Source organism: Lissotriton helveticus, chromosome 9, assembly GCF_964261635.1.
Source record: "Lissotriton helveticus chromosome 9, aLisHel1.1, whole genome shotgun sequence".
NCBI classification, from domain to species: Eukaryota; Metazoa; Chordata; class Amphibia; order Caudata; family Salamandridae; genus Lissotriton; species Lissotriton helveticus.
In genome coordinates this window covers 1077857600-1077870341 of record NC_136070.1, presented here as the reverse complement: position 1 = coordinate 1077870341, position 12742 = coordinate 1077857600, and the positions used below count along the sequence as shown (strand labels likewise).

Sequence of the window (12742 nt, the reverse complement as noted above, 5' to 3'; positions counted from 1 at the left end):
CCGTTACCGAGCGGTATTGAGCGATCGGTATGTAGGTGATAGAAATTGGGCCAAATCAGTAAATGTACCGAATCGGAAAATTTACCGAATCGGTAAAAAACTAATCGGAAAATGTACCGATTTTGAAAATGTAGCGAATCGGTAAAAAAACGATTTGGAAAATTTACCAATTTTGAAAAGTTACCGATTCGGTAAAAAACCGATTTGGAATATTTACCGAGTCGGAAAATTTACCAATTCGGTAAAAGTACAGAATCGGTAAAATACTGAATCGGTAAATAAAATAGGAAAAATCGAAGAATGAGATGTAGGTAAGCTCTGAAATACCGAATTTGCTTCAAATTCGGTATTTAAGAGTCGGTATTTACCATGGATTCAAATCAGGTGGTGACCAGGTGCAGCCTATAAAAATGGACCCAAAATGCAATGCTGTTTGCACAATGGCGGCATTTTATGTCATCGCAAGACGGCTACGGCTACAGGAGGAAGGAGAGAGGGAATGGCTGAGACAGGAGCAGGTCTACAGGCAGAGGGTGACCCTGTTCATGCTCACAGAGGCAGAGATACAGCAGAGGTACAGGTTGGATCCAGACACCATCTTGGAACTAATCAGGGACCTCCAACCACTGTTGCAGTATACTACCCCAAGGGCACATGCAATTCCACCCCATGTACAGGTGCTGTGCAGCCTCCACCTGCTTGCGTCTGGGAGCTACCAGAGCGTGGTTGCTGTGGCGGGTGGGGTGACCCAGAGCAGCCTCTCAAGGTTTTTTCAAAAATTCCTTGACGCCATGTTGCAGAGGATGGAGCATTACATTTCTTTTCCTGCCACCCATGCTGAACTGGTTCAAACCAAATCTGACTTCTACCAGATGGCTAGATTTCCCCATATCATCGGCTGCATTGATGGCACGCATATCCCCATTTGTCCCCCTGCTGCCACGGAATACATCTACAGGAATAGGAAGTCAACGCAAACCATCAATGTGCAGGTGATTTGCAATGCAAAGTGCGCCATCACTGACCTAGTGGCAAAATACCCTGGGGGTACCCACGACTCCTACATATTTCAAAACAGCGGCATCTATGCACGGCTGGCTGCAGGGGAATTTGGTGAAGGATACCTCCTAGGTGAGACACAGTGTCAGACCCCCATCATACCAATTGCAGTAAGAAGTAAATGTATGCATGTGAGTAATGTATTCCCTTTTCATTCCAGGAGACAGTGCATATGCCCTCCGCTCATTCATACTGACCCCCTACCTCAACCCCTCAACACCCAGGCAGAGGAGGTATAACCGGGCCCACAAAAGCACAAGGAATGTAGTAGAACGGACCTTTGGCATATGGAAAAGCAGATTCAGATGCTTGCACAAGAGTGGAGGTGCAAGGCAGTATACCCCCATCACCTGCTGTAAGATAATTGCTGCCTGTGCCATGTTGCACAACCTTGCTGTGAAGAAGGGCACTGAGGTGGAGTTGTGAGACTACGAGGATCATGATGACGACAATGCTGTGCCAGAAACCCAACCTGCTGGAGTGTCAACACCAAGTGATGGCAGATACAGACGTGAGGAGATTACAGACACCTATTTCTGAGTGAGTAAAGAGACACAGACAGGTTGTGAATACGAAAAAAGATTTTTAATGTTGCCACAACGTTCATGCACTGATGTGGAACAAAAAATAAGTATTGGAACGTGGGGACTGCTAATGTCCCAGGTTGCCTCACCCACACTGTCAATATCATTTGCGGCCGCGCTTCTCAGAGCCACTGGAGTGTTGCTCACTCCCTTCAGCATGGCCTGCAGGCTCAGCTGAGCGCCTGGTGCTCCGGCGTGGCTCAACAACTGCGCTAGCCGGGCTGCTGCGGCTGCGGCTGTCATCTGCCTCAGCCACGTCCAGGGCAGGATTCACAGCAGTATGGGAGATGATCATGGCCTCCAGGGCACTGGTGATCCTGCCCATGCCCCTGGTTACCTCCGCGGTGTTCTGCGTGAGGCTCTCCTGCATGTTGGCGCCCCTACGGCATAGCTGGGATGTTGCCGTGGCCAGCCGGTTCATAGCCCTGTAGTGCACACGCGCATCCCTGCGCCTTGTGTTCTCCTGGGTATCCATTTTTGCGCACAGCTGGTTGATGGCAGTGGTCATGTTAAGCATTCCAGATGCAATGTCACTGTTGGTCTTTGCAACCTCCCTGTTGGTTTCCACTAAATCACTGATGCCCTTGGCCATGTCTCCCATTTGCTGATTTAGGATTCGAAATTGGCGGTGGCAGGAATGAATCGATTCCCCTGCATGCGCTGGATACGCACCATGCTCCCCTCAAGGCCACGGAACACAGTGCCCTCTCCAGGTGGACCTGCACTGCTGGGAGTGCGTTGGCGGCTGCGAGTGCTGCTGGACTGATGGGTGCACACCTGTGCAGTAGGAGTGACTAGTGTGGTTGCTGGAGCCTCACCCTCACCTCCCGCCATGACTCTCAGTGGGGCCACATTTCTCCTCCTGGCTGGTGAGGTAGCAGTTGTTGTCAGGGACCGTGATGGGGAGTTCTCAGGTGAGAACACCAATGGGGGGGATTGGGAAAGGTGTGGGGAGTGGGCAAACACAAGGGGACGAACAGTGCATCCTCATGGGAGATGGCAGTGGCGTCTTCGTCCTCCTGCGAGGCTTCTGCGGTGCTTGGCCCTGACTCAACACTCTCCTCCCTCGCTGGTGCAGTTCCTTGTGATGCAGATGGTCCACTGCCTGATGTTGGCCCTAGGTATAAAGAAGCGTATGTACACTGAGTGCTATTGTCTTACAGTCACTACAATAAATGCATTGCACATTTCACTTTCATTACTCTGATTGCCTTTCGAAGCCTTGCTGTTTTCTGTGCACTTACATGTGGTCCTACATTTGCTGACTACATTTCCCATAATGCATTGCTCATGTATAGTGCTAGCAGTACTGGACTCGGGTTGGCCTGTACACAAAGGCTAAAGGGAGGCAGTTTGCTTTGGGGTGTCATGCTGCGCACGCCTCTTACCTTTTCTAGTAGCTCTGGCTGAGCTGTCCACATCTCCTACTCCCACAACACTGTCAGGCTCGATGGTTGAGGCCACCAGTTCCTCAAGGTCAGTCAGGGGGGGCGCTGGGTTCCTGCCTCCACCGGTCACACCAGCCTGCTTGTGGATCTCTGCCATTTTTTTTTTTGGTGAGGCTCCTGAGGTCGTATAATCTTTTCTCCAGGTCCTCTTGGCTCCTGCTGGTCACACCCACAGCATTCACCTTCTCCCCTATGGCAAGCCACAGTTTTCTTGTGGCTGACTCTGGTACTGTGAGGGACAGCCTGCCAAAAAGCTGTTTGTGGACCCTCACCACTTCCTCCACCAGTACCTGCAGCTCCATGCTGCTGAACTTGAATGTTCGTTTTCTTTCAGCCTTCTGGCTCTCTGTGCTGCTTGCCATTATTACTCTCTTTCACTGCAAAAAATCTCTCCCTGCTGCTCTGTCTCTCTGCTCAGCTCTGACTGCCTCTCCAGAACCTTCTAATGAGTTGCAGCTGCCTGGGTTGACACTCCCTGGTAGGGTAGGGGAGGGTGGTGGCACCTGATTGGCTGTTTCCATTGCTTTCACTTTTACTTGCTTGCCGATTCGGGATTTACCGATTCAGTATTTACCGATTCGGTATTTTCAATGCATTCCTATGGGCCTTTTGGCCCATAGGGTTGTATGGCCATTACCGATTCGGTAATTACCGATTCGGTATTTGCCGATTCGGTAATTACAGAAAGTCCGATACCGACTTTTACCGATTCGGTAAAAAATACCGATTTTTTACCTACATCTCATTTACCGATTTTTGAATACCGATTCGGTGAAATTCGGTATTTAGAAATCGGTAAATGACATTTACCTACATCTGGCCCTAGGTTTGGTGCTGTTATTATGAAGGATATGCTTAAAAATCAGATAATTTGGGAACATGTTCATCTTGAAAACTGTTCATGTTGTTTTGCAGTCGGGCTTTCTGGTAGCCTCACTAAAGATGTAGGCACAAGCTCACTTATAGAGAAAGCATTGACTCTCTCTTGCTCTGGAACCTATTTTTGTTAATTTCCCATATGGCATGAACCCATATTGATACTACACAGTCCTATTCACAAGGACGGATTCCCATCACTCACCATTGGTGACATGCTTCATCATCTGGGTCTCCTCCTAGCGTCACACTAGTGACACCAAGGGCTACAACCCTCTCAAAAGGAAAGGGGAGCTCGCACATGTTTTCATCACAAGCTATTAGTTATGCCCTTAAAGTAGCGCGTTATTATTTTTTTACTATAAAACCAGTAAGCAGTAAATGAAAACGTTTAATATCCCCCACACCAATGGTGTGGTAGTCATTATTTTTTTATTTTCAAAAACAAAATCCCACTTTGGGATTTTGTATTAGAAAATAAAAAAAAAGTTTAAACGTTTGACAGAGGATAGTGTCATGTTGATGGAGCCATCCATCAAAGTTTTAATACATTCACAGGGACTGATGCTCCACAATTTTGGGGATTCCGACTAGCCTACATATCAAGTACTGAGTTTCAAGTTCCTCTCATTTATATGCTGCCGCCTCCCTCCAATCCAGCAAAGCACTCCCCTCTTTAGTACCTTGTCACACCACCTCTCTTGCATACCATTTCACTCTGCTCCATGAAGTCACCGTATTAGGCACATTCGTTTTACATTTAATGTGAACTGTTAGGCACATTCGAACAATATAACCATTTCTCTTGCATGTCATTCCAACCCTTCCAGCAAAATCTTCCTTTCCTGCTCCTAATGACCATCACTTTAACTCTTTGTCCCTCTGCCGAACTACTACTCATACTTCTTCAAATGTACCCTCTATTCTGCATGCTATTCCTCTTCTCTAGCATGCCCAGCTAATTGCTACAGCACAAATCTGCTACACTGCACTCCATCACCACCTGTTGCCCACTAATAAAGCATTTGCACATTTCTCCAGTGTGCCACACTGGAGACCTCAGTTTCCTCCTACATTCCAAACCAATGTTCTAGCATGTCACCCCAGATCTACTGTATTCCACTTTACTTCATGACCAGCTCTTCAAAATGCTGCACCTTCACCTTCTCTCCTACATACCATTATTCCACTACTACCTGTGGCTGTATCACAATTATGGCACCACACTATTCTTCCAGTACTGCATGCCAGTGCCACACCTGCTTGTCAGTTTCACACAATTGGATATGTCATTGGTCCTCTAAAGAACTCTCATCTAAGCTACATAGCTACTGCCATAAATGTTTAAAATGAATGGGGGGTTGTAAGGGGCTGTGGATAGATTTTGTTCAATCTTTTCAAATTAGGTTTTCGGAACGGGGGAGGAGGGGGCCAGAGAGCCAGCACACAAGATGGCTACACTCCTGTGAGGCCCCTGCCATCTGTGACAAGCATTCAACACAATCAGTCCTTCAGCACTAAAAAAATACTGTGTTAAAAGTTGACTGTGGCACTACTATGCTTCACTGCTGCCTGCAGACGTGTGGCTGCCTCCTGGGACATTTGGGTTTGAATGCTTGGGCTCTGGTGGCTGTGCCACTGTGGCAAAAAGACAGCTGAAGCCCTGAGTAAGAAACTGGATCTATGGGATGGCGTTATGGGGAGGGCTAACGCCATGGGAGCATTGGATCTGGCTGTTGATCCTGCAATATACATCTCATTGCCTGTGAGGGGTACATGGCACCTCATAGCGGCCTGCCATTAACCCTAGAGCACTGTAAATCGTTTGCAGCAATAGGCTTGGTTGGGCCCCATTGGCGCACTGTGGAGGCCAAGTTTGATTGCGTGTGTCCTGCCCCGGCTACTCTTCTGCTGCTGCTGGATGCCATTTTGCACTAGAGGCTCTCCGAAAATTGGAGATTCTGTTGGGCTGTGCCCCTCACTCCCTGCAGAGTCTGCTTGAGCCCCCTAAGGGTGCATGCTCTGGGGTGAGGCAGGACTCCATTGCTACAGTTGAAGCTGGCGGAGATCCGAATCTTTGGTGGTGGACCCCCTGGGTCCACAGCCTCCTGAAGTTAAGTCGCAAGCTACTAACTTTGAGATCACCTGGGGCCACAACGGTGGTGAGATCATGTTTGATTATGAATTAACTATGCCACAGGAGAAACAAGAATGAAGCAGAGTGTGAACTGCACACTAAGTGCACACCTGGGCGGCCCTGGTATTCTGCATTTGTGTACTTTTCTGTTCAAGGGGTGGTTATCCAATCAGCACAGGTCCTGCTCCTGTCTTGTTAGTTCGACATTTGCAACAATAGGTAAAATGGAAGGCTGTCATCAGAAACTGCAGTTTGAGGTTAAGTCGGGGGGCAAAAACGTCTTTGGTGGATGGTGGCACCTCTGGCTTGGAGGACCCTGCACTAACATCTGATGACCAAGAAGCATGATGGAAGGCTAATAAAGAGGGAAAAAGAAACTTGACCACCAAAGACAACCTGCCAGCTAAGGGAGAGTCATTAATAAATATGGAAAAGATACTTGGTGTCGTTGTCACAAACAACTAAGACTTGGAGGCAAGATTTTACAGGAATAACATTCATCTTATAGGTACCCTTTGATACACCAACACAGGAAAGATGGAGAAGTAGTTGGAGTGACTACTACTACCAAGACTTTTCGCCCCTGTTGGTGGTTAAAGGTGCACACAGATAACTAGTGATTAAATATCCTCCTGGATCCCGACAAGACCCCTTACTCAATTTCCGGGATAAAGGCATAGCCCTAAGACTGGCCCATGAGAAATGCAACATTAAGTTTGATGGCTATGACATCTCTCTGTTCCCAGACTTCATCATCACCATACAGGAGGTCATGCAGAAATTCACCACTATCAAGCAGTATGCGGTATTATATTCAGCACATTAAAAAGTTACCAACCGGAGGAAACATCATATCTTTCAGTCACCGCAGCAAGCAGACAAGTTTAAAAAAACGCGGCAGCGCAAAGTCGCGAGCCGCCATGATTCCCCATGGCCCTACGCATCGCTCACACTGCAGATTAACTCGGACTAGCAGTCGTCGAGTGTAAGACACTCCTCCACTCTTGTTGCAGTGGTGCCCTAGAGACTGGTATTTGTCCCCCATATCCCCTCTGGCATTGCAGCAGCTTAACATATCCCCTTGTGCCTACTACCAGTTAAGTCAAAAGTGCACTCTTTGCTCTGGTCTCTGCCCAGGTGAATCAGTGAGCTAGCACCAAGCTTAACTCATTGTCACAATATATAAATATATGGATGTATGACATTACAACACATGCCATTACGACGCAACTTTTACAACGCAAGTCGTTACAACGACTTGCGTTGGGGGGCGCTGGATAGTGAATAGTTTAATTTACTATTCCAACTCCAGTGTTATCCATGAGTCCTTTACCCTCTCGGTCCTACTTAGAAGGATTAGGGATGGCTCTCGGGGCAAGACCCAAGGATTGCACCCTCCATTATGGGTATTTAAATGGGTTATTCATCGTTGTTAATCATTCCGTATTAGTTTAAGATGTGATTTGTCCTTAAGTTTTAGCTGGGTACTATCCCGACGGGTTTGGGTCGTCAGTATGGGGGTGAGTTAAGGTGGTGGGAGAGACTGGGGCACATAAGGTACTACACATCACATTGCATGTTTACTGGCTTACATGTGTCCAGGGAGTTGCACCAAGTTGGCACTGCCCATCTCTGCATATCCTGCTACAAACTCCCAAAGTACTATGATAGGGGGACTGGCAGGATTTTTCTCTGTGTCAAATGGGAGGTAAGGGGGCTCACCAACCCTGCAAGACACAACAAGTTTTGGTATATCTTGACAGGCATCATATACAAGAGGCCCTGCTGCAAGAGACACACTTTACCCAGGGTGGTGGTTAGCATTTTGCTAGGAGATGGGCCTCACGCTGCATCACCGTGCTTTTTCCTCCGATTCTCGAGGGGTTGGCAACCTGATTAAGAAGGGTACAAAGTTCCAGATGCTGGGCTCTCTTCAAGATGAGCAGGGCCGATATGCAGTAGTATAGGGCAGGGTGGGCTCTTCCCGACTCATTATTGTGAACTGTTATGGGTCAATCACTGATGTCTCGGAGTTTTATGACAAGCAGTTGGGAGTGCTCTCCACTGAGCCCCAAACTCTAATATGGGGCAGAGATTTCAACTGTGCACTCTAAGAATGTGTGGACAGATCTCACAGTGCAAGGAGACGGAAATCTATGGCAGCTGACCACCTGCAAGTCATTATGGATAACCTCAATCTGCTTGTTGTCTGGAGGCATGGGAACCCACAAGCTATGGAGGGTACTTTCAATTCTGCTGTGCATCATATGCTTGCGGAGTGACACCTGGCTCGTGGCAAGGGATGTTGGATCCTGGGTTGAATAAGTGCCAGTTTTTGGCTCGCACCCTTCCAGGTCTCACCGGTCCTCCCTTGCTTTACAATCTTGTACGCAGCCCCACTGGGAACTCTTTGGCGGGTTGGTGCAGAGACCTTGTTGGACACTGTGTTTTCTGAAGAGCTCATGACTAAATCCTAAAATACTTTGATCAAGGCAATCATGGCACTGTTGACAGCATTGGTATGGTAAGGATGGCTTGCAAGGCCACAATCAGGGGTAGGTGCGTAGCCAGCCAAGCAGAATGGAATCCTGAATTGTCTCCGAGCACATCTGTCTCGCCTGGAGTGCAAGCTTAAGGGGCTAGAACAGACTCTTACCCAAGGGCAGAACGGTCCTGTGATTGAGCAGATCAGGGAGAAACTCTCTAGAATTAATGAAGTGGTGTAAAGGAAGTGTAAATTCCGTGGTAAGTATGCATCAGCTCGTGGTTAGGAGGAGGGAGAGAGCAACTCACTAGCTGATGTGATCAAAAACATTTGGGCAACAAATGCTGTTCTCAAAGGAGAAGATGTGAATAATTCGCACTGCTAGCATACTGAATATTATTTCACAATATTAGCAGATGTTATACACTCCCATGGGCTCACACACTCCCTCTCAAAATGCGGAATACTTAAATGACAGTGCTCTGGGCTGGCTAGGTGTTGCTCATCGCCTTTTCCTCTTACAGAAGTTTGAGAGGTTCTTGGGAGACTCTCTCCTGGTGTGGCACTGGGCTCTGATGAGCTGTCAGTAGAATTTTATAAGCATTATGCTGTTCTACTAGATCAACATCTGTTTTCAGTCTTTGAGAAGGCCGGAACACATTGTGTGCTCCCCCATTGATGATAGAAGCTAATCGTCAACTCATACATTATGCATGCTCTGTGCTCTGCTGCAGGATATAGATCTGGACCTTGGTGCTTTTGCTATCTTTCTAGATGCTTTCAATTCCCTAGAATGGGCATACCTGTTCACCATACTGCATAAAATGGGCTTGCCTCAGCCATTCCTGAAATAGATTAGGCTGGTATATTCTTACCCGGTGGCCAGTGTCTGGGTTAATGGGGTCAATGCATCACCTACTGCTGTCTCATGTGGCATGAAGCTGGGCTGTGCACTCTCTTCTCTCATCCTTGCTCTACCCCTGGACCCACTTGCTGCGAAGCTTTTCCAGCACTATTCAGAACACCCATGTGGTTATACTAGCCACTATGCTCTCATACCTTTATATGCAGATGACATGACCCTATACATTAGGAGCCCAAGAAATTGCCTTAAAGTGATCAGGCAACAATACATAAAACTTGGCGCTTATTCAGGTGTAGCTATTAATTGAGACAAATCTCAAATATACCCTCTCACCAGTGCCACATGATAATTCACAACAGACTTCTCATTGAATTGGTGTGATGAGTCTCTAAAATACCTGGGTATATGGTCCAGTAGAATGTGAATGTAGTCATGAGGGGAAACTATGCTGTTGTGACAGACAAGATTGCCAAGCAAATCATATGCCGCATACCTTTCGTGCTCTTTCTAGCTGGCCGGATAGAGCTTTTTAAGATGGTCATCCTCCCCAAGCTATTTTGTTTGCAAACATACCCATTCCCTCACCAATTACTTTTTTCACTCGCTATGAATTCAACTGATTAGGTTGGTATGGGTAAGCAAATAGCCAAAAATTAAGTGGGAAACACAGACACTGCCCATTCACTGGAGTGGGTCTGAAACCCCTGACAGGTAATAATATTACTTTTGCATTCAGGATCACTACACCCATTATAATTGATTTCAACCATTTCCTTATTTGACACACTTGGCAATTGAAAAAGATGAGGTGGCTCCTATCTCCCTACAATGGATAATTGGCACACTGGCTCCTGGCCTCACTCGCTTAATAGCTACGACCACTTGCACATTTCCCGCCTGGGGTAAGTTAAGTAGAAGGGTGGGTGCAACCATGATCTACTCTCCACAATGCCATTAGGCTGTCACTTGCGCCTGCCAGTAACACACTAAGCTATGGCTATTTTCCTGCTGACAAATCAAGGCCCCCTTTGCTGGGGAGGTCTTCATAGTAAGGGTTCTTTCATTACTTCAGCTGACTTAAAGAGAGACTCTCCTTACATCCTTCTAGATTTTTTTTATATTATCAGCTGAGGGAATGGAGCAGGAAAGTTGTCCCTGATTTCCCCTTGCGCCCTGTCCCTTTTAAAAGTTTGGAAGTGTTTAATGGTATACCTCCACCAAGCATTTAATCTTGAGTTTCTACCCATTGACTTAAGATGAGATATCTGAGGTCACTCAGACCACTGAGGTGCAGACTTGGAGTGGGCACTGCCAGTGGAGGTTCTGCAATACCCAGACTATCAAGATATTGTCTGGCACTAGATTGCACATCATGCATTTATAATTTCTACAGAGAGCCTACTACACTCCCCTGATGCCGTGTAAATTCGACCTAAAGGAGAACTCGAATTGTGAAAGATCTACTGAGTCAGAGGCTGTTTTTTGCATTTGAACTGGCAGTTCGTAGAGTGCATTTATCCTAGAGTGAAGTAATAACTAATTTTTCAACAATGATTGACTGTGAGATCCCTACGGATCACTCAGTTAGCGTGAGTTCCAGGAATCTCCACGATGCATAGGAAATTTCTTGCCTTGTTGGCCAAGAGACAAGCAGCTTGCTGGGGCACAGGGAGAGCCCCAAATACAAATAGATGTTGGATTCCTTGCTCTATTGCAATGAAAAGCTGGAACTATATGCAGAACTCATGACACCCACACCCAAATCCAGACATATTTGGAGTCTGCTGCAGGCTTACCTACTCACTTAATCTCCTTAATGTAGCAATTGTTGGAACATTTGGCTGACACAGTATGTCTGTCCATGACTTGAGAGCCAGTTACTCTGGACCAGATACTATGTCTATCACACCTCACACCCACTTTAATGAAGGATCTGTCTCTTTGTTGGCACAAAAATGATGCTAGAGTTATTATCTTTGGACCTAGCTGCCTGGACTCTGGGCAAGGAGAGGTGAAGCCAATGTATTTGGTTTGTCTTTTCACACCTAACATCATATTTACTATGTTAATGTTATTGTATTAACTGGTACCTATTGTTTTACGGTTTAATTGCAATTAATAAAGAAAACAATGTTTTTAAAAATGGTAGCTATTGGGGGGGTGATCCTTTGGAATGCTGAACACAAAGGTGACAGTTGTAAATACTCCTCAAACTATAAGTGGTGTCAAAAGATTGTCTTTCTTCATCTCCACGCTAGCCTTAAGTGACATGCACACGTTACTCCGCCTAGCCAACATGAGGTTCTTCTCCTGAAAGCAATTCCACCACTTCTGCACAACCATGTGCCTCCCCTATACCCCTGCCTTGTGGCATATTTGTGATTCAACTTTCATGACCAAAGTGTATCCTCTACTGCATCCCGAACATTGACTCACTCATGGAAAAGTGTTGCATTTAAATACTGCTCTTCAACACTGTAATCTTGACATTCAATCCTACTTTACTGCACATACTATTTGCAGAAACACCTTCCTTCTATTTTGCCATGCATGCTAAATGTCGTATCTCCCAACGAGACAGTCCTTCTTAAAGAAATCATCTATTTCATAAAAGCCTTCTCTCCTCTCTCTCACACACACACACATACACACAATCACTAATACACATCTCTCTGTTTTCCCTACAATGCTACTGTACTCATCTACTTCAACAGCTGTACTCTTCTTTTGCCTGAAAGAAACTGCTTATCCTGCGCTCATCTTCTCTTCTTTTATGATAGCCTCACTTACTGACTGGTTCTCTGTGACTTTTCTCTCCAAGTAATCCAGCTATAAAAAGAAAAAATAGCAAGTTGTGAATGCTTTGAAAACATAGAGAAAATAAGGAAGCTATGTTCTCTACTATACAACGACTTGTGACAATGATAAAGTCTGGAACCGGGCATATACTCACCAATTTTTAAATCAGCCCAAGGAAAAGATGATACCTGAAACTCTCAGTTATAAAGACAGAATGACTCACTTACCCTTTGACAGTTGACAGGAAAATTATCAAAACTGATCAACTACAGTGACAAGTCAATTGGTCATAAACATGTTACTCACTCCATACTGACCTAGAGAGTTAATATCTTGTTGAATGGAGATAGAGACAAGGGGTGACACCTGATGATCTCTTAGTCAATCACGAACACAAAAAGATCACCTCTTCTGACAAGAACGAAACACGTGTTCTGCCAACATTCAAACATGACAAAGGCACAGGATGATCTAAATTAAGAACTATTT

At 46.1% G+C, this 12742-nt stretch overlaps 1 protein-coding gene across 2 annotated transcripts in view; it reads right to left on the bottom strand.

Moving 5' to 3' along the window:
- Nucleotides 1-12742, bottom strand: part of DNAH1 (dynein axonemal heavy chain 1) — a 1443760-nt gene that overhangs the window by 510810 nt on the left and 920208 nt on the right. The window contains exon 47 of one of the 2 annotated variants that reach the window (XM_078661462.1): nucleotides 12245-12283. The exons of the other annotated variant lie outside the window; for it this stretch is intronic. Within the exon in view, the coding sequence (XP_078517588.1) occupies nucleotides 12245-12283 (39 nt within the window). The remainder of the gene's footprint in view (nucleotides 1-12244; nucleotides 12284-12742) is intronic. 2 annotated transcript variants of the gene reach the window in all.